This window comes from Acanthisitta chloris, unplaced genomic scaffold (genome assembly GCF_000695815.1).
Source record: "Acanthisitta chloris isolate BGI_N310 unplaced genomic scaffold, ASM69581v1 scaffold190, whole genome shotgun sequence".
Lineage (NCBI taxonomy): Eukaryota > Metazoa > Chordata > Aves > Passeriformes > Acanthisittidae > Acanthisitta > Acanthisitta chloris.
This window is the reverse complement of record NW_008653158.1, coordinates 6,381-31,994: the sequence shown is the minus strand read 5'-3', so window position 1 is coordinate 31,994 and position 25,614 is coordinate 6,381. Positions and strand designations below refer to the sequence as shown.

Sequence of the window (25,614 nt, the reverse complement as noted above, 5' to 3'; positions counted from 1 at the left end):
GGATCCTGACTTGAGATGTTCTCTGATTCTATGACAAACCACAGCTCAGATCTCCTGGACCCTGTTGGACGGCCCATGCAGGACAAGCAAAGATCTCTACTTGAGATGTTCTCTGATTCTATGACACACTACAGCTCAGATCTCCTGGGTGGCCCATGCAGGACAAGCAAAGATCTCCTCTGTAGCACAAAGGTGACACAAAAGGCTCATGCTATGCTGAGGCTACAGACCCAGGGGACAGCAAGGTTCAGGTAGAGAATGTGGGTGCTGACCCCCCACAGCAGGGATGAGCTGCTCAGCTGGGACCAGGACAGGCTTTAGCATGGCAAAGGTGGGAAATGCCACAGCTTGGCCAGCATTCCAACCTTAGCTCTAAGGTTTCCTCTCTTCACAGAGGGGAAACACAGTGCACATAAGCAGGATTTGGGACTGCTATAAGGAAGCCTCAGATTTAGTTTCATCTTACATCAGGATGAACTTGAGTTACAAATAAATGAATTACAAAGAAAATTTCAATCAAGTATCAGGCAATTTGGGTTTATTAAGCTGTTCTCAAAGATACTATTCAGAGATGGCTGAACTTTGCATTTCATGGTACTTTCCTGGCACGTTACCTAATGGATGCTGAAGCTCTAACACCTGACACTTTCCACTCCATGGCTGGTCCCTTACATGAAGATTCAGTTTAATGCACTGTACAGCCAGGTTAGGGGAGAGAATATGGAAACTGAGCCCTGCAGAGATGAGAGAATACAGGGAAGCTAGAGGGATACAGGGGAAGGGAGCTAAACTTCTCCTACCAAACCACATGTGGATGAAGAGCCACTAGATAATATGTAAAGGTCTCCTAGAAGCCACACTGCATAGTTAAAGGTTTCTCTCTCTCTGGTGGTGTGGTAACAGAGGGGAAGGGATAGTGCAAATCTGAGATCTGAAAGGAAAACAGGGCACAGGGACATAAAGCTAATAGAATAAAAGTAGAAACCAAGGTTTCCACATACACTGAGGGCTGTATTGACACAGAGTAAGCAGTGCCCCATACAAGAGAAAAGACGACAGGCAAACACAGCTGCTTCCCCATGCTAAGATAAGCAGAAGATGTGGTAGAGAAATCTCCCACCACCAAAAGAAATTAGAATGGAGGGGAAAATAGACAAGCAAAGCAGTGAATATAGCTGGGCAGGAGATCTGGCCTCCTCCCCTCCTTAAAGCAGGTGTAGAAACACCAGGAGAGAATAAAGAAAAACAACCCAACATGTCAGCCTTGATGTTCAGAGAGAAAATACCCCAACACAGACATCAAACCAAGAATCTGCCTCCATTTACAGCTCCCACAGAGGAGGTGGTGGTTGAAATAATGCCTAGAAGCCAATATCCAGCAGAACATGAGGACAGGAAAGGTGCTCCTACCTTTCCATAGCCCTCTAGAAGAGTGCTGATGGCTGGTTTATCCTCCCTGCTGCTCCTGGGACGAGAAGTGCAAAGGAGAAGAGCTGCTACCTGCATTGAAAATTAGACAAGCAATTATTTAGATATTGGCTTCCTTTGTATAGAAAATATATCATTGCCTCAGACTGGTTTCCCTGTCTATGAGCACTTCAGCTCAAGGGATAATCTGAATTTAGTTATTGCCATGAAAACTTAATCCAAAGAGCACCTCTCTGCTTTGGAATATGTCATGGCATCTGAGTACATTAGGTTTAGTATCATGCACATATTGAATTCTTGGTATCATAGTATGTTAAGGGGTTGGAATGGACCTTAGAGATGATCTATTCTCACCCCCCTGCTCTGGGCAGGGACAGCTCCCACCAGAGCAGGTTGCTCAAGGCGTTAGCCACCCTGGCTGTGAACACTGCCAGGGTTGAGGCAGCCACAGCCTCCCTGGGCAACCTGCGCCAGTGTCTCACCACCAATTGAGGAACCTGAGTATGGGTTTCTGAAGAACAGGCCAAAGTGTACCCAACAGGCCTCACCTTCTTCAGAGCACTTTGTAAGACAAAATTTCCTACAGAAATGGGAGCAGCCAATTCAATCAACACTCAATCACACCACCAGGGACATGAAATGACTCTGTGAAAGCTGAGAGGAAAATAAAAATAAACCCAAACCCCAACACAAGTTCTCTTAGCAATGATCACAAGAAAACCTATCAACACTCTGCCATCCTCAAACCCAGCAGTCGCTTACTGTCCTCCAGATCACTGTAGTCTTGGAAAACAAGCTCAGCTCTGGCAAATTCTTCTTCCCTCCAATCAGGCTGCACATTGCTGATACATTTCTGCTCCTCACAGGGCTCAGGTCACAGCATCACTACCTGTCCTCGACAGCAGTGGCACACTCAGCTTTGGAGTCTCTTCCTCTTGAATCCAAGCCTCAAGATGAATAAACTGCTCCACAGCAAAGTATTTTAGTCAGTCCCCCTCCTCTGGAGGCTCACTTCAGTTGAGGGTAGCATGTAGCTGTGGAGATTTAATGCCAATCCTGCTCATTCTCCTAGATTGATGTGTCTGTCAGGTTTCCATTAATCCTATTTTAACCTCCTCCATGTGCTCCTTCATTTAGAACTGCTTGTTCTCCATACCCTTTTAGTTCATGTCTTCATTTCTTACCCTCTGTTTCTATATCTAGATCTTGTATTTCCAAGCACTTCCATTTCCCAATTTTTGTGCTTTATTTGTGAAGTATTCTTACAGAACCCCAACCCCTTCCTGCCCTCTGTGCATATGCAAACATGACACAATACCAAATCATCTTAATAAATTACAGGACTTGTGGAAACACAGCTTATTTGCCAGCCTACAACAGTTTACTGCAAAGCCACTTTCCCCAATTGTAGGCAACATAATTACACAGACACACACACTCCCCCTGCTCTCGGGCAGTACCTTGGCTGCCAGCCTGTTCAATAAATGCTGGGTGGTAGGAGGGAATATCAGACAGGCAATACTTTAACTCATTATATGAACATTCAAAGATATGTTTGTATTTTAGATACTATTTTATTGCTTTCAGAAGCCACTGGAAATATTTTTCTAAATTACATGCTAGAGCTCTAAACTGCAAAATGTGTGAAAATTACAGTTGCCTGCCCCATCCCAATCCAACTTGTATTAGAAAATGAATTTCATGACAACACAGCCTTCTCTAGACACAGAGCGTGTGCAGAGGGAGGTTTCTTAAAGGAAGGGGAAAGCTCACACCAGTGATCAATTTGGTCAGTAAAATTACTTTTATTCACCAGTGATCAATTTGGTCAGTAAAATTCCTTTTATTCTCTTTTCTTTTTTTTTTTTTAAATAGAAGGGCTTATACAATTGAGTATAAAGATATTGGAAGAACATGGAAATGAAATGAAAAAAAAGTGTCTGGAAGGAATTCTTTTTATTGAGGACGAGTTTTACATATTTAAGTATTCATCTACTTTTTGCTGCCTCCTGTTAACAGGCATAATGGGAATATTGCACTGAGCATATGCATGGAAAACACAGCTAATAAAGCAAGGAATATGGGAAATACATCTCATACAACCTTAAAAAGATCCAAACAATCATACAATGAATTCTGTAGCACTTCTGTGATCTGCAGTCTCAAGACGATGTTTCACTGTTCGGAAGAGTTTACAAATTGACACTTTTTTTGTAGAAACGTTTTTGTATTGGTTAATAAAACCACAGCCTTAAAATTGTTGGCTTTCAGTTACAGAGGTAAACAGAGAGGTATCATCTGAATTCATATCAGAGCATTTGAAACTAAATGGCAGCAGTACAAGCATGTGCCTCCTCCAGTGTCCAAACCTCTTTGTGGCTTTGCCATGGCCAAGGAATAGAGCAGCACAGCTCAGCAAAGCAGCCAGTCCCCCCCAAACACTTTGAGACAGTCTGGCATTTGTTTCTCTGGTTTACTGATCTAATGGTCTGCTAGATATAAAACGAAGCAGAAGAACCTCAGCTAACCAAGAGAAGTTCCACAAGTCTGTCAATATTGATGACAGCTGGGAATTCACCCACAAAAGAGGAAAAGAGAATTATTTGACCAGCCCATGAAGTAAATTCATAGAAATGCTGCTCTGGAGATGGGAGAGAAAGAATGTTCAATAACAGATGCTGAGCCCACAGTAGGAATAAAGTGTTGGAGCAGATTTGTTCAGGGATGATATAGGTGAGATTGAAGACACAAACCACAGCAGTGCCAAGCTGGTTTCCACAAGAGCACACTCTGGAAAAAGGTTTATTTACAACAACTTTTAATTGCTCATGGGAAACCCAGCCCAGATGTTTCAAACATCCCATTCACTGTGGGACCATGTCAGAATCACCTTGAACAAACACTGGAGCACAACAGACACAGAACTAGTTTGTGTCCAATAACAAAATTGTGATGAGTGGAAGAGCAGCTTCTGCACACTTCAACATTTTATTTTGCTCAGGCACTGAGGATCAATTTCCTTCGGCATGGGAATTTTCCACTCTAGGTTTTTGCTAGAGCCATTCCTCCCACATAGGAAAAACTGGGCTACATTTTATCCTTTCACTTCATTAGAATTGGAATTTATTTACATACAAAACGAGAGACAGGAGTTCTCTTATATTAACCCAACAATGGGCACCTTCACCTTATAATCAGGATGCCTTAGGCAAGGCAGCTGAGTTTACTTCAAGAGCAGATAAAATTCAGTATGTATCAAACAGGAACAATAATCAGATCATACAATGCCAGTACATTCCAGTGGGCCCTGGATTATTAGGTAAAAAAACCCAAAAAACAACAAAGCCGGATTATTAGGTAAAAAAACCCAAAAAAACAACAAAGCCAAAGAATAAAAAAAAAAAAAAAAAAATAATCCAAAACTTGTCACCACTTTAGTTGTGTTTAGAAAGCTACACAATGAATAAATTTACATCTTTCTGGGATAGTGTTGCTTTTCCTCCTACATCTCAAAGAAATTCCAAGCTAATTAATTAGAGCAAGAAATTACATTGAGCAGGATAACGTTTTAAATGAAAGAAATGACTTAGAAACACCAATCAAAGATAATTTGATTATGATTAGCTGTGCTGAAGTCTAAGTCATTAAAATTGATGAAGAATGTTTTTACACTGGTCTAGTCTATGTAATCCATTCCCTACGCTATGCTCTGTAGTTCAAGTCTAACAAATGGTATCTGATAATTCAATATTGGAGACTAAAATACTTTCAATGCACCACTTGCTTTCCTACACCAACATGTTTCCAATTAAAAATATCAGTGGCAAGTAGAGTTGTGAAATCCTTCACTGGGAGAACTTTAGCTCACATGAAATACCATTCAGATTTTCCCCTGCTTGCCTTCTACATTGTCAGGTCTAAGTATGGCTGCTGCTTTAATCTGAACAGTCCTTACCACAAAGTGACACCCATGGTTGGTAAGGAATCATTCCCTGTGCTTTCTAACAACTGAGGCCTGCCCCAAGGTACAAGATTTCTTGCCATGCTCTCAGCTGAAGTGACGAGCGAGACGAGCAGACCTATAATCCACACGCAGCTGAACAAAGGAGTGAAGGATGTTCTTGTCCAGATTAGCAAGTTGTTCTCCTGAGCAAACTTGCTTTAAATTATCTGGGGCTACAACCAGAAGATTGCAAAGTGCATGCAAGGTATCAAAGAGCTGTAACACCAACGCAATCTGTGGGCAGGAGAAAAGAAAGAGAAAACAGATAAAAATAATTAGAGTTGCTTCAAGTGTTAAACACAATGTCCACCTACATCTTCCAAATCATCCTGACAAAGGATTCACATCCATCATTCTCTCCTCATGCACATGCTTACCTTGAAGTCTTTGGCACACTTCCTGTACTCAGCCACATCACAAATGGCTAACATGCCTCCCATGCAACTGTAGGAATATTGCTGCAGGTGTTCATAGATCAGGCGATGAAAACGAACTCCAAGCTCCATCAGAACTGTGTCCACGTTCTTACCATCCATGGAATTTCTGATCTTCTCCACCTGTTTCCTAACATAGCCACAGACTTTAACACAAGCCTAAATGAAAAAAAAAAATAAAAAATTAAGTAACTTTCTTAATAGAAATCTGTTCTTCTCAAAGTCACTTCCACATCATATTCTGAAAATCACACACTGATCTCCAAACTTTTCAAAACACATTCATATTCTGAAAATCACACACTGATCTTCAAACTTTTCAAAACCACTGAAATCGGTCATCTTCCAATTAATAATTTTCCAGCAGGTTTTTATTTGACACAGAAAGACGCAAAAATATGAGTAGAAAGACAACATACAATTTATAGTTCATAGAATGTGAAGGGGTTGGAACGGACCTTAGATCATGCAGTGCCAACCCCCTGCCCTGGGCAGGGACATCTCCCACCAGAGCAGGTTGCTCAAGGCTTTATCCAACCTGGCTGTGAACACTGCCAGGGTTGGGGCAGCCACAGCCTCCCTGGGCAACCAGTTCATCTCAGCTCAGAATAGAACAGTTTAACTTGGGCTTTGAATTCTCACAATGACCCACTAAAGGGAGGGTATGATTACAAACCTCTCATCAGCCACAACTCAACTCCCGTCTTCACCCTTCCCATACAGTACCACACACCACATCCTACTGCTCCAATTCTCCCATCCCCACCTGACTGCAGGCACTCAGGGAATGCTCTCACTTCTTCCCAATGAGTTTGTTCTCTACTCCTCTCTGCATTGTTCCCTAACAAGGGCCAAATGTGAGCCACCACTACAGCAAGTTAGCAGCCCTAGGCTGGAATTCAGACTCAGAGACAAAGAATGTTCATGCTGTACCTGTGATGCTTTGTCATGCTCTTGTCATTCTGAGGGGAAAAAGCACCCACTAAATACAGAGTACCTGATAATTGATTTTCTGAAACTGATAGCTTAAAGCTAATTATCAGCTAAAAGCCTTGTTCCAAATCTGGGCTTCTTGGGAGGGAAAAGAAAGTGCCAGTTCCTCTGGCACCTACTGATTCATGTCTGACACTAGATACAAAATTGCTCATGCTCCTTTCCAGCTTGAGAAAATAGTCCACAACAGTTTGCAGCTGCTTGGTGCAAAATGGAAGCAAATTAAGAAAATGCACAAGTTGTCTAATGCATGTTTGGTAAGGAACATCTTGTACCTGATAACACTCTTGAGCTTGACTTTACTTACATTAGTATATTGAATCAAAACATTGTTCTCATCTTCTGGTTTAAAATCTGTCTTCTTTTGCTCTGCAGCCAAGATGTGCTTCATCTGTCCAATCATACAATTCAGTGTCCTTTAAAGTTACAAATACAGATTGGGTTTGGAAGGGAACATTTTCAATTCCTTGATTTTTATAGTTACAGATACTAACATGATTCTGTACAAAAGCAACAGCATAAAGCAGTGAGAGGAAAAAAAAACACCTAACATTTGAATAATCTACAGAAGATACACTAAAAGCAAACATTTTAAGAAGCAAGTGGTGCTAGGGCATGTCAGAGAAAGTACTTCATTTAACACACACACACACTCTCTTCTGGAGTTGCAATGTAATGCTATGGAGTAGTTATGCTTGATTTTATGTTAGCAGTTAGAAAAAGGGCCATAAAAAAACTCAACAAAAACCAACAAACCCAAACCCCTAAAAACTCCAAGTTTTTTTCCTCCAAGTTCAGTGCCTTGTAGCACAGCACCTAGGCTGCAGGCCAGCTCATTTTAAAGGGACACATTAATTGTAAGGTAATCCATTCAAATCCAGCTCTTGAGAGAAATTGGATAGCATACTTCAATGCAGAGGGAATCAAATCCAAAGGAAGCATTCCAAAGAGTTTAGGAGAATTAGATCACATTGCATATTAGTCAGAAGCAAGCATCAGAAAACACTTGGAAAATGAAGGAGGGGTGGGAGGAAAGGAAAAACCTCTTCCTTTGCCAGAGCTCTTGTTCTCAGAAATCTAATGGAGTTTTACAGTGTCATTTATTTCTCCCTTATAGGATTTATCTGTTCAGAACATTATCTAAGGTCAAGGCCCTGTTTCCTTTAAGTCCAAAGCAAAGGTCAAACAGCAAAGCAGCAGAGAGAGGCTGCAAACCTCTCCCAGTGCCTGCCTTAGCCAGGAACATCCCTCTGACTCTTTTCCCTCCTCTCACCTCTCCAACCTCCCTGAAGAAAAGAGTCAAGGCCATTACAGGCCTTGAAGGATTCAAGCTGTGGTGAAAGGGAGAAGAATGTATGTATCCAAAGAGGGAACAAACTTCCTTTTCTTCTATGCATAGAGCTCCGACTTGCATTTCAGGTGTATTCATTCAACAATCCACTCACCAACAGAAATCTAAAGAAATTGTATCTTGCATTCTCCTCAGCTTCCATTTGCAATCAATACTCTCAGAAGGCTGTTTACACAGAATACATTCTGAAGGAAAACCAGCTGAACTGATTTTGTTTGGCTAATAAATAAATCACTTTTACCAAGGTAGACAATTGCTGTGAGTGGCAGTCAAGAAGCTGCACTTGGAATTTTTCAGATTGGATAAGGCTGAAACCATCAATGTTTAGAAATTTGCTTTTATTTTTTAACCTCAATCATTCCTTTAAGCAAAACAATCAATTCTCAACAGCATCAGTGGCACCACAAAGCAGCATGAAACAAGCACACAAACACATTTCACATGTAACATTCATCTCTAAACTAATCTCTCCTTTATTTTGAATCCTCCATCCACAAACCTTTGAACACACTGTCTTCCAACAGGGGCTTCTTCTCTTAGTATCACTTCTAAGAGAGAAATTATTTTACACAAACAGTTACAGACTATTTTAATGCTGATGACCAACCTGTATCTGTCTAGATCTAAGTTTATGGCCTCAAAGTTCCAAGTATTTCCAACTTTGTTTTTAAACCTCTAAGGTCACTTGCAGCAGGAGCAGTTAAAAACTCAGTTGCCACTTCCACATCCCTATTTCCACCTTTCTTTTTGCACTTCCAGCAATAACACACCGAATCAAAAGTAGGGCATCACACAACAGCTCCAGTTCCTCATATTAAGCATGTTAGTTTATTATTTGCCTCTGCTGCAAACAGCTGTGATTTAAATTTACAATTTTTCCAGCTCTCCCTCATTTTTACTTTTGAGAAACAGGAAAAAAAAAAAAAGATTAAATGAGTCACAACCTCAAAGCAAGTCACTGTCAGAATCAAAATTATTCCAGGTCTACAGACTTCTATGACTAGGTCTAATCCATAGCACTGCAGAGATTCCAGCAAATCATCTAACCTATTTTTGTCAAACTTTGCTCCTAATGGAAATCCTGCAAGTCTTTAACCTATTTCAATCATCATTTCTCCCTCTTTAAAGTAGAAAAAACTAGTTTGAGACAATAAGGTAAAAGTGAATTATTTTACTCTTTCAACTTAACCAAAATCCTATAACATCCCTCCAGAAGTATTTAGGGGTCAGAAATCTGCCATGGAAAACATGACCCTCTCACCACACAAAATCTAATTTTCTTATGCACAATAAGCATGTTTTGCTATTTTAAAACATATTAAAGTATTCATTCTGTGTTCAGGAATAAGTCATGTTTAAAAGGACAGTTAACATGCATCACAAAGGAGTTCTACAAGGATTAACGCTTAACAAAGTTTAAATTTCTACTTGCCTATCAATGCCCATATCCAGCTTCACCTCCATCTGTTCTATGATATCCTTTTTCTTCTGAAGGCATTCAGATAATTTAGGAGAAGAACTGCAACAGTACAGAAAGTTGGATGTGTGACAGTGTTAAAACATCACAACAAATTTATCTGCTGGGTTTGATGCTCACAACAGGATTTAGTGAAGATCTCCCATCCCAGCAGAAAGGGCCCCCAAGGCACAGCCACAAACCCCCTCTAGTCCCACCTGAAATGCAGCAGTGAGGTCTGCAAGGAGCAATGAGTCTCTCTTTCCTATCAATACTCTTAGAGCTCACTCTCTCCCTTTAGTTTTCCAAAGAACAAATTTAACTTCCCTTTTCCCCCTCCCATTGTAGCAGTTTATCTCCCACAATACCAAGTTGAACTACTCCAAGCATAAATTCCTCTTAATAGAGAAGTGGAAGGAAAAAATAGCTTTCTTCACCAAAAAAGACAATTCACAGAGGAAATGTTAATCGAAACAAAGGTACCTGATTAATGGCATCAGATGATCATTGAACTGCTTGTCAAATAAATGGAAAATAGTATTGGCCTGGTGGACAACATCCAAGAAATAAAGATTTGCATTCCTTGAATCAGAAGAGGGAATGCCTGAAGCAAAGAAGGTTTCATTAGGATTGTAACGATATGCAGTTGCTCTAATTAGCATGAGGACTTTTTAAATATGCAGAATTTTTCCATGAATGCTTCAATCACAGGCTTTCAACCAGAGGCTTTCAAAAATTTACCATGGTGCCATATATAGAACACTTCTCACAGCTATATTGGGTACCAAGAATAGGCACAGAAATACCTTAATGTTCAAATTTCTGAAAGCAAAACTGAACAGTCAATTTAAAAACTCCTTCAGAATCTGAGTCTGATGCTGTCATGTAAGAAGAGAGAAGAGAAGGTTGTGTGGGGACCTCCTAACAACCTTCCAGTATCTGAAGGGGCTGCAGGGAAGCTGCAGAGGGACTCCTGGTTAGGAACTAGAGTGACGGGACAAGAGCAATAGGGAGAAATTGAAAGAGGGAAATTTAGATTAGGTATTAGGAACAAGCTTTCCTTGTGAGGGTGGTGAGACACTGGCACAGGTTGCCCAGGGAGGCTGTGGCTGCCCCAACCCTGGCAGTGTTCAAATCCAGGTTGGATGAAGCCTTGAGCAACCTGCTCTGGTGGGAGGTGTCCCTGCCCAGGGCAGGGGGTTGGGACTGAGTGATCTCTAAGGTCCATTCCAACCCTTTAACATACTGTGAAAGGTTCTCACTGCCAAGACTTTAATTTCTTTAAACAAGCAGTTTTCTTATTTACCATCAGTCTAAAATACACAGGTATACAAACAAACATGGGACTCTTACAAAACTTAAGACACTAAGCCTCAACATAAAAGTATTCTCTTGTTATGGTGCAGAGAACAATTAAAAGGGGCAGGAAGTGCTGATGTCCCAATTTCTGTGGTAGAACCATTTGTAAAGACAGCAGCATGTTTCCATCTGAGCATCAATACCCCAAATGGAGTTACACTTTAGAAGGCATTGAATGTTGATTCCCAAACCCACAGAGTGAATTTCATTTCCCCAACACACCCTGAACAAGGCCAGGCACTAAGGCACAGCAAAGACCTGCAGAGATCATCTGCACAAAAAGGCCAATGAGATGAAATGCTCAGAAAACACTGTACTCACCAGCAAGGCCTGTTTCTAATGCATAATCGATGTGCTCAGTACATAAGGACTCTACAAGCATAGAAAAAATTCTGAAAGCATTCTTGGGTAAGTCAGAGGGATCAGAGAGCTTGAAAGAAAAAGAAAAAAAGTTATCCTAAAGGTCAGTTCTACATATATTTGAAAATTTATTCAATAGGGGATAAGCTTAAAATGCAATAAGTATTCCAGAATAATTGGAGGTTTATTTTAAATGAAAAGTATCTGTACAGAGAATTAGTTAGGAAGAGCCTTTAGCATCAACAAACCTGCAGCATTTACCACTAAACTGAAGCTACCACAGGGTGCTACAAGAAGCAAAAATATAAACAGTTTCTCATAATAGCAAGAGTAATAATAAAGGATGATACTAATTAATACCCTTAAAAAACCAATTGTCCAGATGCAATCTCAGGAATTACCCCTGGATGCTGGGAAATGTATACAGGAGCTGACTCTATCCATACCCTGTATTTTTGTTCCTTCACTAAGCTCCTGCCACTGGGCACAGTGAGACCCAGGACATGGGGCAGCTGGACCTCCAGCTCCAGTTCTTTTAGCATTGCAGCAAGAATAATTCAGGCTGAAGCTCAGCCACACGTAGCACAGTTCAGCTGGAGTCAATGGAGCATGAACAGTTTTATTAGGTGAAGCAATGCCCACGTTTACACACAGCATCTGCACTTCCCTGAGCTGTAAGCAATGTGGGACTTCAGGCAGCAACCTGTAAATCCCTTTGCCAAAGAAAACCTTGACAGGGCTTTTATACATGAGAAATACAGCTTTGGCTTCTAAGGAATTAGGCGAAAACTTCTATGAAACTAGGAGGAAGAAAGGTTACCACTGCAACTCAAGCTAATTTACACAACACTCATTTATTTCTGCTGTATTCCCCCTTAAAACATCCCAACAACAGAGACTTCCCAACACTGAAATTTTCAATATATGGTTTATTCAGAATTACCAACTTCCTTTTCCTAAGCAGTCACAGCTGGGACAGACAGTGTATCTACACACATCTGCTTTGTGACATAAATATCACAGTCAGTTACCCAGGGACATGGGTAACTTCCCTCATGCATAGTGAGTTGCCTTGACCACAAAACTCTCAATTCTAAACCTCTAATTCTAAGAATCTCCTTCCATGCCAAGATCCATTGAGGTTTCTACCCCAACACAAATATTTTTAGACCAAGTATCAATGAATCTGATCCCAAGAAGGCAAAAAAAAAGTTAGGCACATTTGAAAAGTTACTTTATATCACAAATGTAGCAACTGTGATATGGAGACAGACACTGATCTACTTGCTTATCTTACAGTCACTGATTATCACCACTAGGAAGGAGATCCCAGGGCGTGCAGGTAACAGTGCTGTGTCTGTTAGATACTTGGCTAAGCTTATAAAACATTAAAACTTCTAAATAAATGTTAAATTTTTTCTGCCCTAAAATGTTAGAAGTATTAATATTTGCTAGAAGTCAATGTGTTTAGCTAATAAAAAAATTGCTAGCATTGAATTTTGTAATTAAATTTCAAGGGTTTCATTTACACTAAGTGCCAGACAAACATGACTGACAGGCAGTAAAACTTGCAATTTAATCAGAAGTAAAATACTTTTTTTTGGTTAGACTAAAGTATTTCAAGAACAGTAGAGGGTTACTGAGGTAAACAATGTTAAAGACTATTCCTCCCTGCATTTTACTGGTGATCATTCACTAATGAAGAAGAAATGACACAGGATAACAATTGCTGAACTATTTGCTCTATTTTTATGCAGGAAGAGAAATCCACACCAAAGGCTCCTCAGGTCTTTAGTGTAATTTAGCCAGAAAAGCAATGTAGGCAGCAGGTTTAACCATCCATCCTCAATTCTTCCAAAAACAGACAGTATTAAACCCCACGAAATACAACTAGACCCACATATGAAAGCAAACCCTCAGCCTCTACTATGATCCTGTTTCAGTGAAAAACACAAGAGAGAATTAGTTTAGCAATGTCCTTTCTTCTTATCACACCTCAATCAACAATTTAACCTCAGGATTTAATTCACACCCAAAACTGTATCACTAATGAAGATCACAGGAAGCAAACTTACCCTGTGACATCTTTCAAAAGCTTGTTTGGTTTCTTGCAAAAGGTTAACCACCACTTCTTGTGACAGAAAAGTTTCTCCATGTGTGTCAATACTTGGCCCCAATGGTAAGTTTGTTCGTTGCCTTAGTCTCTCCTTGAGGTCTTGAATACTACAACAAAGATAGACCCGAAGAAGATTACACTGGATGGAAATTTCGATACTCAAATTCAACACTGATTTAGGATATTTGAGTTGTTAACTTACAAGACAGAACCCAAGACACAGTTTAGGAGATGCAAGCATTAAGACAAGTCTTGCAAGCTTTAAAACAAATTGCCAGTAAATGCAAAACTACCAACTCTGATTTTATCAGCAGCTATGTTCCACCATGGCACAGTCACACATGGGACCAGCTATTCCTTTCTGTGGAATAACAGTAATTCCAATGGAATCCTATGGCTCCATGGACGAAGTTTAGCCTCCACACACTCTGTCACATTGTACTGTCAAAACACTTATGAGTGCTTTCCATCTCATTCATGCTCACAAATCCTCTCATCCTCATCCACTATCTCAGCAGTCCTTTGTTTAGCCAAGCATGCTCTGACACATTTCCATGCAGAAAACATCCCATACACTTACTCACAACAATAAATTTAATTTTCCACAAGAAAATTAAATTTTCATCTTTGTTTTTGTCTTTACATTACTCTGCTGCTGCTTTTTCCATATCACTTCTCATTCCTGACACACTGAACCCAGTAGCTCTTTGAAAGGTGCAGTAGACTCAGCACCTTTGCTCCACACAAGCTTTAATTCTTCCTAGCCCACTTCTCACTACTCCTTTATTAGTTTCTCTACCCTGAGGATAATGAAGTCTTGTTTTACCTTTCTCTAAGTCCATTGCATCTTCTGGGCTCACTAAGAGCTTTCTCACTGACATTGCTATGGTCTTTTCCCCTTCCTAGGTCTTGGGAGGGGACCACAAGACCTGGGCAGGTGAAAAAAAATGTATGCTTTTAGATACACACATATACATGCTTTAGGTACCTTAGTTTTGCTTCAGTCCTTTTGTGGATCTGGATCCTAAGTTGAAACATAGGTTTAACTGGAATTTTTCATTTCCCATAGGTATAAATACCAAGCATCACCTTTCACATATACTGAGAGCAACACAATTCTTAGCAGAACATTAAGTGAAAGCAAATAATAAAGAGCTATAGGTCTTCTTCAGTTCATCACTGTACATCTGAATACATGGAAAATACAATGTTTCTCCCCTTACCACCTCCCTTCCATTTTAAAAGCACAAAACTTCCCAGAAGAAACTTACCCTCCAGTGCCAATGGACCTCTTCTGGTGGTTTTTGGAATCATAGTAGCGTTGCAGAATCATTGCACTCCGACTTTTCAAATAGCCAATTTCCACCTCAATGTAATTCTCCAAGTAGGAAATGAAAATGGATTTGATAAGCTTAGACAAGAAAGTCTGCTTATCAGTACCCAAGTTAAACTCCATCAATTTGCTTGACAGATTAGTGGTTCTTTATGCAAAAGAAACAAAGAAGGGAAGAGAAGGAAAAGGTTGAATTTGGATGAATTGCAGCATTAGATGTTTGTAAAGTCACAGCATAATCTTGATGGTAATTAAAACAACAGAACTCTGATCGTGATTAAACTTGGAGCAGTTTTACATTTAAGTGAAGAATTTTACTTAAGTCATGTTTAATTGCACAGAGCACAACTACAACCAAGTTGCAGAGGGATGGGGAGGATTGGCTGCTGCACAGTTTTTAAGTGACTCTCAAGAGATCTCTGTACTAAATACTTCCTATTAAAAAGAATAAAGGCACTTTTAACTTTTCTTTGGCAAAGTCATCAGTGCAAAAGTTAATGGCCACAAAATGTTTGCAGTTTTTATGTTTTCATTTTTTGGCTTCTACATCTTCATAACAAACAGATCTATCCAAAGAGATTATCTACAACACTGATATGTAAATACCTTGTATATAGATCATAGAGATTCTTAAGATACTGTTCTGCATCTGATTTCCTGTGTTCTTCTAGCTGGTCCTTCACATAACTCTGGAAAATATAGTACATCTGTTAGAAGATCAACTGACAAGCACAGGTTGTACTCACTACTTGCTAGATTATACATAGTTTACTGCTAACTGTAGTAGTTTCTCAAGGTAATTTGTCTACCTTTTGTTTTTACCTCTCCAATTTGCACATCCTGCATTACCTACAAAGATTTAAATGCATCTTTTGATGAAGAGAGGCTGAGGGAGCTGGGGTTGTTTAGCATGGAGAAGAGGAGGCTCAGGGGAGAACTTATCACCCTCTACAACTCCCTGACAGGAGGTTGGAGTCAGGTGGGGGTTGGTCTCTTCTCCCAGGCAACCAGCAGCAGGACAAGAGGGCACAGACTCAAGCTCTGCCAGGGGAGGTTTAGGTTGGATATTAGGAAGAGATTTTTATTTTTTTAATGGAGAGAATGATCAGGCATTGGAATGTGCTGTCCAGGGAGGTGGTGGATTCACCATCCCTGGAGGTTTTCAAGCTGAGTCTGGATGTGGCACTCAGTGTCATGACTAGTAACCACAGTAGGGTTGGACTCAATGATCTTGGAGGTCTCTTCCAACCTGGTTGATTCTATGATCTTTGAGAAGAAAATTATTTCATAATATAAAGCAGCAACATGTGAAGCAAAGACAACAGACAAATGGTTTTGAAAACACACTTGACCAACTAATACAAAACCCCCTTATTTTAAGAAGCAAAAGCCCCAGAGGCCTTGGGGGTATTTCTGCACTTGACAGTAAGCAAAGGAGATACGGACAAGATTCTTACTGATCATGGTACATACACGAAGTAGAGACGTGCTTAGAGCCTTCTTGTCATTGAATATTTGGACAAAAATATTATTTACCATAAAACACTAAGTCAAAACTGACAGACAAAATTGGGGTTGCAACACAAGCTCAATCTCTACACTATACAAAGAACATCAAGAGGGAAATTGCTTTTTGCAAGGAATACTCATGTTGCTGAGTTTAAGCATTCAAGTGAGTGTATCTGCAGGATGGAAAACTTAATATTTTCAATTATTCCAGATTTTCATATAAATATTGCATTAGCTGTGAGACAGTATTCACAACAGTTCTTTTCACTTAGTCAATCCTAACCTCACACATGACACCCAATTCCAAGAATGAGCAAATTAAAGATACTTATTAAATGTGAAACTCCTTTTCCTGACATATTCTTGGTAGGGGGCATGGAGGAGAAATCAAATACACATATGACACCTCATGAATTAACCAATGAACCTACTGATTCTCTAATAATTTTACATATTGGAGTATTTTCAGTCCTCAAGCACAAGCAGATTTATTTGATACAGCCTTGATTATCTGTTACAGAGCAATGAGTTATGATTCTACACTCTTAGACAAGATTACAAAAATTCCCCTTAATTGCTGTGACTAGATAACAATATTTTACTATTAAAAACTTCCTCGACATTTTAAAGTTTGAAATACCTGAAGTTTAACTTCAAAGATATTTTGAATGAGTTTGGCTAGCACAGTCTCTGGATTGCTAAAGATTTCTCCAACTTGCTTATTCACTCGCTGGCAGAGAATGGCTGCATCTTCAAAGACATCATTCCTCAGGAATGCACCCTGGAAGCACATTTCATAACATACTTACAACAACCTCTATGACCAAATAAACCAACCCCCAAAGAGATACATGTAAGTCAAACTGCATTACCTCTTGACACTGTTTTATGTACACATCGACGCAATGGGAATAGCCCTAAGGAAAGAGCAGAACAACTCAGTGTTAGGGCAGGGTGTCCATGTTTTCAGGATAGAAAGAAATTAAGAGAATATAATACCTGTGAGAAAGTTGTTGCAAAAAAATATAGATTCATTGGAAGCGCAGACTTTTCCAAACTCATTGCTGTTACAGATCTAACATCACTTCACTTACTGCCACTCTACATGAACACCACAAGTTTCAACACTTTCTCAAGCATGAAAGTTGACACACATGCAAGAAAAGATTATCTCAGAACATTCTCTGCTGATGCTGCCTCCAATCCCCCATCATCTGCCTCCTTTATTCCCCTGCATGTGATTTCAGATTGAACATCTCAGTACTTCTCAGGTTTTATGTGTTATCTGACATGGTGGTTGTGCCCATGCAAATAGGCTCACTTAAAACAGGCTCTTATTATACTGTGGGTTAGTTTATTCATGTATTTAAATTAAACCCCTTAGTTTTTACCTTAAAATGAAGCAAAACTGCTGCTACTTCTCTCATTCTGGAGATTTCGCCTCTCCGCTGTGCACTGGTAAACTCTTGAATTAACTGGCACTCTAAATCGTGGTACTTACCTGGGGAGGAAAGGGGATAACAACAGAAATCCATCAGGCACAGATAAAAACTGTAATGCTGACAGCATTGCTTACTCCTTTAATCATCTTTAACAATTCAAATATAGGAATAGGGATTGAACTGGATAGATAACTTACTTGCTATCTTTGATTTTACTTCAGAAAACCTGTTAACAACAACGAAAAAAAAAAGCCTGATTAAATTCAAATCCACATCACAAGGGAAATCACAGGCACCCTAGATCAGGAGTAACAAGCACCCTGCTTAGAAATGAAAACACGTAACACAAAGACGACAGAAAAGTTCCTGCTTTATATCCCTAAAAACCTACAAGCATCTAATTCAAATCTAGCATTAAGTCAGCAAAGCAAAATTATCCCATTAAAAGTCTGCTAAGCAGTTTAGGATGTGTATGTAAAGATGATCCTACAACATGAGTGCGTGAACACCAATTTGAGAATAGAGGAGAGAGAACTAAGCACGCAATCCAGCTCAAAAGCTCCATGAATCACTAAGCACAGCACCAAAAGAGGAGACAAGAGAAGCATCAGGAAATTAGAGCTATGGGAAGATTTAGTTTCTTAAAAAGATGTTCAGATAGATTTTTTTACCTGTCGAAAGGCAGTTCCTGGGCAATCAAATGCAGTTTCTGAATAATGTCAGCTGCCTCTTTAATCTGTTGAGAGGAAAACATGACAGAACTATTAAAAAAGATCTGATTGTGGCTATTGCTTTCCTCCCCCTCCACTGTCCAATTTTCATACACACAGTTCCTATTTCTAAAGCTGGTTGAGTTGACATATTCATGAAAGAGATTAACCCCTTAAAGCTTCTGTATGTACTTTAATGATGCTTAAGGCATTTTTGTCTTTAATATAAAGTTATATAGGTCAAAACATGTCAAAAAGTCTTGTTACATGTTCCCACTGGGATGTCTGTGGAGGTGTGTAAGCTACCTGGACAAACAGCTCATCACTGCTCTAGGCCAACATAGATGCAGACAAATGATTCCTCAGGTTTTATTGAATCAGACTGTGGACAGAAGAGTCTCATGAAAATCTGCACCCTTACATGTGGGAATAAAACACGTAACTAACATAGAGGTGGCTGAACTGCAACATCAGATTTCAACAGTGATTGGGATAAAAGCTTTACTGACTCACACCCACCCAGAAGAGATCTCTCTTCAAAACAGAAGGGAAATGGCTTGTCAACCCTTTCAGACATGTCAGGAAAAGGACCAGGAAATTCTTTGCAATTAGTGAAACAAGCTGTATCCACAAAAGCCATGACCATTCTTGACACGGAGAGGGGAGGAAGGGGAAAAGGGGATCAAAGCAGAGCACAGTTGGAGTACCTCACATTCTCCAAATGAAGGTGAAATGGAAGCTGTATTAGAAATTTAAAACTCTGAGGTCCAAAGCACAAGTTAGTTAAAACTCAGTTAACTACACATCTATGAACTAAGAATAGTCACATGAACACAAAAGCTAATAACTGAAGTTAAAACAGCTGGCACATTTCTGCTCTGCCCTGGACAGCAAAATCTTGTCATTTATCCTTCCACCATCAACCAGCACAGGAGGTGCATCTAAGCAGCGCTTAGTGACTGTTTCAGTGGGCTGAATAAAATGACAGAAAACACCAACTTGGCAATGTGTGGAACACAGCTGGATGCAACTGAACTTCAGTGGATTTAAGCAGTGTTGACTGGACCAAACCGGACACAGCTCCGGGATGGTTTTATAGGCTTTACTGTCCTGCCTTGGTGATTCAAAGGCACCTCAAAGGGGTGAGGAAAGCTCTAGCTGCTAGGGGTGTTGGCTGTCAACAGCTGAACATGAGCCAGTGTGTGTCCAGGTGGACGAGAAAGCCAATGGCACCTGGCTTGTATCAGCAATAGTGTGGCAGAAGGACCAGGGCACTGACTGTCCCCCTGTGCTGGGCACTGCTGAGGCACCTCAAATCCTTGGGAGCACTTTTGGGCAGACAAGAAAGACACTGAGGTGTTGGAGCATGTGCAGAGAAGGGAATTGAGCTGGTGAAGAGTCTGGAGCACAAGTTTGATGAGGACCTGAAGGAGCTGGTGGGGCTCAGCCTGGAGAAAAGGAGGCTCAGGGGGCACCTTCTCACTCTCTACAACTCCCTGACAAGAGGTACAGCTAGGTGGGGGTTGGGCTCTTCTCCCAGATAACAAGCAATATGATGAGAGGAGATGGCCTCAAGTTGCACCAGGGGAGGTTTGCATTAGATACCAGTGAAAATTTATTCACAGAAAGTGTTGCCAAGCATTGCATAGGCTGCCCAGGGCAGTGGTGGAGTCACCATCCCTGGAGGAATTTAAAAGACATGTAGATGTGGCACTTAATGCCACAGCCAGTGGTGGCCTTGGCAGTGCTGAGGAATGGGTGGATTTGCTGATCTTAGAGGGCTTTTGCAACCTGAATTATTCTATGATGAAAACCTTTCTAAGCTGCCACAATGGAGAACATGGAGAATATGCAGTTTATCTTGTTCTTCCTGTTAATGATGATCCTGGGAACTGAAGTGAGAGAGAAGGAAGTAATGAAATCCTATTCTCCCACCACTTAGAGCAGGCTGGATTAAAACTTTTCAAGAATAGAACCAGACACACAGGTAAGAATAGAGAGCAGAGGCATCACACTAGGTTGGTTGTTCAGCAAAAAATAGGGGCACTCAAAGTATATCCATTCTGATTACTAAGAGCAGCTTATGTTTTGAACTGTCAGCTTACAATAGCCTCTTAAGCCAAAAGCAGCTATGCTCCTCAAATAAATCCACTGAAAGAGCAGTTATTTCTATTAGCTTACAGCATCCTTAATACCCAACAAATGTGATCAATACCGATGTCAGTAGAATAGTCTATGAGCAGTTATTCACCAATGCTACAAAATCAAACAAAAAAAAACCCCACCCAAACAGGAAAAACCCCAAACACAACATTTTCTGTCTCCCCTTCACACAGTAGCTGTTAACTAACTTAGATTTTATTGAATTCAGGACCCTTTCTTATGCACAAGAGAAGCCATGACAAATCAATTCTCCATGTTTTCTGTGCTTAAATCTGGACATATTTAATTTTTAATTCAATCAAGCTTCTGTAAACTATTAAAATCAAAATAGAGTCTGTAAAATACAACTTAAAGGCTATAATGTATCTGGAAAAAACCTGAAAAATCATGGAAAAATAATGGCAAGAGAGAATTTTAATATGAAATATTTGTAAGCACAAGCTAAAAGGCAAAATGGAATAATGCTGAGTACAGAACATAACAGAGAACAGGACATAAGAATAATAGCAAACACATTAAGCAGGACAGTGTTATTGCATGATAAATAAGTGAGCTGCTAGATCATTTTGATAGTTTAATTGGTTTAACTGGAGTGATTTGCTCATTCCAAGACCCTTCAGTACAGAAGGATTGGTTAGCTGGCAGTGCAAGGGAAATGACAAGGATTCAGAGGATGAAGACACACAATATATAGGATGGGACAAGACAAGAGGGAAAATCTTCACAGAGATGACAAGGTAGAAATTAGCACCCCAAAGAGAGGGCAACATGGGAAGCAACAAACTGAGTGTAAAGAAAAAATGGAACTCAATGGATTTTAAGAACTGACACTAGGGAAAAAAACATCAATTAGGAAATAACTGCATATAATTCCTTTTGTGGCTCTCCTTTCACAGTATTCCCTGCCCTCAATGGCTTGAAGCAAATCCCACACTCGAGAGGGCTGAGCAGCACTAAAAATCATAGCATCCTCCAAAACACTATCTAAAAGCCCTATCAGTTCCAAGGTCTGAGGACACTGACAAAGCACTAAACTTTTACATTGAAGAATATTTGTTACTATCTCATACTTCAGAACTATTTTAGTTCAAAGACACATCAAGATGTAACAGCACATGTCTAGGCAGGTTCTTTTACAAACTCCACTTCTAGTTACTATTTAAACTAGGAGGCAAAACCTTAGAGAATCCACCTGACTGGAATTAATCTCAGGAAGATAACTTGTATCCAGACATTCCTGTTTGTGTTCCCACACACTTCCCTTGCAAACTGGCACAAGTCTTAGGGCCTTTACTACATTTGTCTTCCTCCACATTTGATGAGTGTCTTGTTTTTCTTCAGGGTGCAGAAAGATTCCTTTGTTTACCAATTTCCAGGTTTACCCTATTTATCTACCAGGTTTTTTTCAGATCCTCCAACAGGAAGTATGAGGAAACCTTGCATTATAAATAAAATCAGAGTTGAATTCTATGAGACTCTTGAGCAGACAACATCTAATTCTCTAACTTACGCTTTGTTATTTGCCATACTGCCATTAAATATTTATAAAGTACATATTTTATTACTACTTAGGGAAAAAAAAAAGGAAAACATATGCAAATCTGGAAAAGGCTGTCCATAGAAGAACTTTCAGTATGTTGATATTTTCCTGTTTTCCTTGGAAGTCAGGGAAGTTTTTATGTGTTCCCTCTTGAGTCAGGACAAACTATCGACTGGAGATTATCATATATCCACAGACCATGAACTAAAAGTCACTATGCAACTGACTCCTTGGGAGTACAGCTATATGAAATGTTTAGTTTTCATTTCTCTGAGAGATACACCCGGTTCAGTAGCGAGAAGGTGACTATTATCCTGTTCTCAGGTCTTCTATGAGCCGCATTTCAAGCACTTTTTTTTGCTGAATGTGCAAACCAAGTTTTTTTGCTGCTCCCACATATCACCATTTTTTCCTACCACTGCACAGAATTTAAGGGGGAAAGATTTGTTAGGACACACGCAAAAAAAATACTGACCGACCAACAAACCAACAACTTTACTTATCTTTCAAAGTGCAAAGGGAAATCTAGTATGTGCCACTTAGGTTACAGCTGGACTTTCCTTCAGTTTATTTGTTTGCCACACCACTCAGATTGTATTTGCTTCATCAACATACTCTTGAAGCATAAGAAAAACAAAATGCTTTCACATTTCTTTGAAGTTCTCCTGCCTGGTTCCTCTAAATTCCGAGGGTGGAGACATAACCACAGGACTATACAAAGCCCCAAGGCATGCTGTGACAAAAAGGTATCCAAGGCCAGTGGACTGACCCAACAGAGCAAAGTTTCACAAAGAAGTTGCATTCAGAAAGGTTCTGCATTACAGGGTGGATCTGAGGCAAGGGGTTCAAAGGAAAAAGGCAGATATTGTATGCACTCCAAAGTTGCCCTCCCAGCACTCCTCAAATCTCTGATAATTTCATAAAATGAAAAATGCCAACATTGCCACATTAAGCATCACTGAATACAAATGCTTTATCAGCAATCTGCAGCCCAGTGTTGTTAATTTACATTTCAGAACAATGAAACTTTAACAAGTCAGTCACTCAGTGGTTTGAAGTCTGACCATGGTAAGTCATGGTAGCAGCTTGTAATTAGGGCAGCACCGCTCATTGCTTTGAACTGCTTTCATCCCGCTGACAGCTCTTACCTTTTCAGAGTTTGTAAAAACATCAGACTTCAGCTCTCCATCCAGAAACTCATTAAAGTATTTCATCAGCTTCTGAGCCTCCACAGCCCGTTGCCGTGGCGTGTTTACCCCCTCCAGTTGGTCGCCAAGGTGACAGACCTTAGTTGCTACATAGCTGATGTGCTCATCTAGTTCTTGGAAATGTTGGAAGGCAACCTGGAAGGACACAGACATGGACACTAAACTAATGATTGCTACTTAATGCACTTCAGGAAACACCAGATGCACTTCAAGAGGTAGCATTGGTGCTGCACCTCAGAACCACAGACCTGCTCAGAACCACTAATCAGTTACACACAACCACTGAAGTTTAGTGTCTTCCTTTAAGCTATTGTGAAGACTCTGCTTTCAGCACAGCTAACACTCACTAATGGAGCATGCAGATAAGCCCCTTCGACAGGAGAAATTGTTTTCCATTAAATCTCTTTATTCTTACCTCAAACAGTAACACACTGTACCAAGAAACACTGAAGGAGCACATGATGCTTTTAAAACTTGCACAGCTTCACACTGACTCCACTCTTTAGACTTTACCTGGTTGCTTTTCTGCAGCTCTTGCACCTTCTTGGCAAATTCCTTTGCTTCCTTCTGGCATTGCTGTTCTAGTTTCTCCACCTTTCTTTGAATCCTTTCATCCATTACCTGTAATTCTTGGATATGATTTACAAATTCTTCCAATAATCTGGTTTAGAATAAAACACAAGAAAGCAGACTTTAGTTTGGCATTGTCTTCTGCAGAGAGCTGAAACACCTCAAAGAAATGAATTTGCCTACAAGGCTGATAGAACCATGTCTAATCTAAAAATGCTATTTTGTTTTAAACTACATCACCTCAGTTGTGCAGCACTCTATGCCTACCTAAAAACTGTGTGTATGGTAGGCCAAAGAGAGGGTAATACTAGAATACCAATCACTCCAGAAAGTGGCTCTGCCACAGGTACAAAAATCCCTAAGTCTTACAAGGACAGAGAGAGCTTAGGCCACTACATCCCTTCAGTGTAAGGGTGACAGCAGGAAAATATTTTTTACAGTTAAGTTGTAAATCAGCATCCCACTAACACCCAGTGAATACAGTCAGAGTCTCAATGTTGTTTTGACTGATTTCACTTCTTTTCTTCCTATGCCATGTTAAGACCTTTTTTTCTGCCCTTTACCATCACTCTGATTTTTCTTTCAGACTCACATTTTACTCTTGCCAACCACTCACATCAATGCATTCTTAAATTTCCTCTGTTCCTTGCATTTCATTTAATGTCTCTCTTTCTCATTCCTGTTTTTGTCCATTCTGTCCCATTCCAGTTATCCTTTCAGCTTCTTTCTAAACATCCCAATCACTGATGCTCAGAGAGACTATTCCCAGATCCTCCACAGCCCTAAAACGCTTGCTAATAACTGAAAACATCTGAGACATTTGAGAACTCTGCTGTCCAGGTTTAATGTCAAAGCAGAAGAGGAAAGGAAATGGGAAGTCCTTCCAGGGGGCTATTTCTAGTCTACTCAGGAATCTGCATTTTCACAAACACTCTGTGCAGAAGGTGGATGTGAAGGTCTCCAGCCTGCAGCACTGCACATTGCAGTGCTGCTGCAAGGCAGAATGAGCACACTGCTGCTCTCCTGGCTCCCCGAGCACAGCTAGAAACTCTCAGCAATCAGAAGGGAAAAACAGAATGTATTATTCCACCCTCACTAGTTGTTCCTTCCCAGTAACAACTAGTGCCTCTCCTGACCAACATCTAGAGTTTTCTCCAAGCAAAACCTACATGATACTAATGTGATTCTCTCTACTTGCAGGGAGGGTCACTGTATTTTCAGTTACAACTTCTGCTGCTAAATGATTTGCTTTTACCCCAGTAAGTGACTTAAAGGCACAGCTTCTTAAAGAAAATTGGCCTGGGGCAGATGTTGATGACTTCTTTCCTCCCCTTCCTGCTTTGCCAGAAGCGCAAGAGTAAGCATGTTGCATTAGACACAGAAATCCACACGGAACAGATCTAAGTTTATAGAAGTATATTTAAAATAAAAGTTAAATGATAGTGACACAAAACATACCCTGAAACAAAAGCCTAGAGAAGTGCTGATAGTTTCCATTCATTTTAACAAATTGAATCAGTCTGGAGTCTGTTTTTTAGAACAGATATTGTGCCAACTCAGGACTTACTCAGCAACAGCACCCAATATAGTAAGAAAGGAAAGAATGCGTAAGCAAAAGAGGCAACTGCTGGTCAGGTTT

General features: G+C 40.2%; 1 protein-coding gene across 1 annotated transcript in view; it reads right to left on the bottom strand.

Moving 5' to 3' along the window:
* Positions 1 to 4,793: 4,793 nt before the first annotated feature.
* EXOC5 (exocyst complex component 5) overlaps positions 4,794 to 25,614 on the bottom strand; it is a 22,527-nt gene continuing 1,706 nt past the window's right edge. The window contains exons 2-18 of the mRNA XM_009079587.1: positions 23,919 to 24,066; positions 23,346 to 23,540; positions 18,456 to 18,520; positions 17,982 to 18,010; positions 17,734 to 17,843; positions 17,215 to 17,259; positions 16,983 to 17,123; positions 15,440 to 15,522; positions 14,772 to 14,981; positions 14,489 to 14,524; positions 13,460 to 13,607; positions 11,346 to 11,454; positions 10,149 to 10,269; positions 9,642 to 9,728; positions 7,166 to 7,274; positions 5,809 to 6,024; positions 4,794 to 5,665 (exon numbers count right to left, since the gene is read on the bottom strand). Coding sequence (XP_009077835.1) covers positions 5,477 to 5,665; positions 5,809 to 6,024; positions 7,166 to 7,274; positions 9,642 to 9,728; positions 10,149 to 10,269; positions 11,346 to 11,454; positions 13,460 to 13,607; positions 14,489 to 14,524; positions 14,772 to 14,981; positions 15,440 to 15,522; positions 16,983 to 17,123; positions 17,215 to 17,259; positions 17,734 to 17,843; positions 17,982 to 18,010; positions 18,456 to 18,520; positions 23,346 to 23,540; positions 23,919 to 24,023 — 1,998 coding nt within the window. The 5' untranslated portion in view covers positions 24,024 to 24,066 and the 3' untranslated portion in view covers positions 4,794 to 5,476. The remainder of the gene's footprint in view (positions 5,666 to 5,808; positions 6,025 to 7,165; positions 7,275 to 9,641; positions 9,729 to 10,148; positions 10,270 to 11,345; positions 11,455 to 13,459; positions 13,608 to 14,488; positions 14,525 to 14,771; positions 14,982 to 15,439; positions 15,523 to 16,982; positions 17,124 to 17,214; positions 17,260 to 17,733; positions 17,844 to 17,981; positions 18,011 to 18,455; positions 18,521 to 23,345; positions 23,541 to 23,918; positions 24,067 to 25,614) is intronic.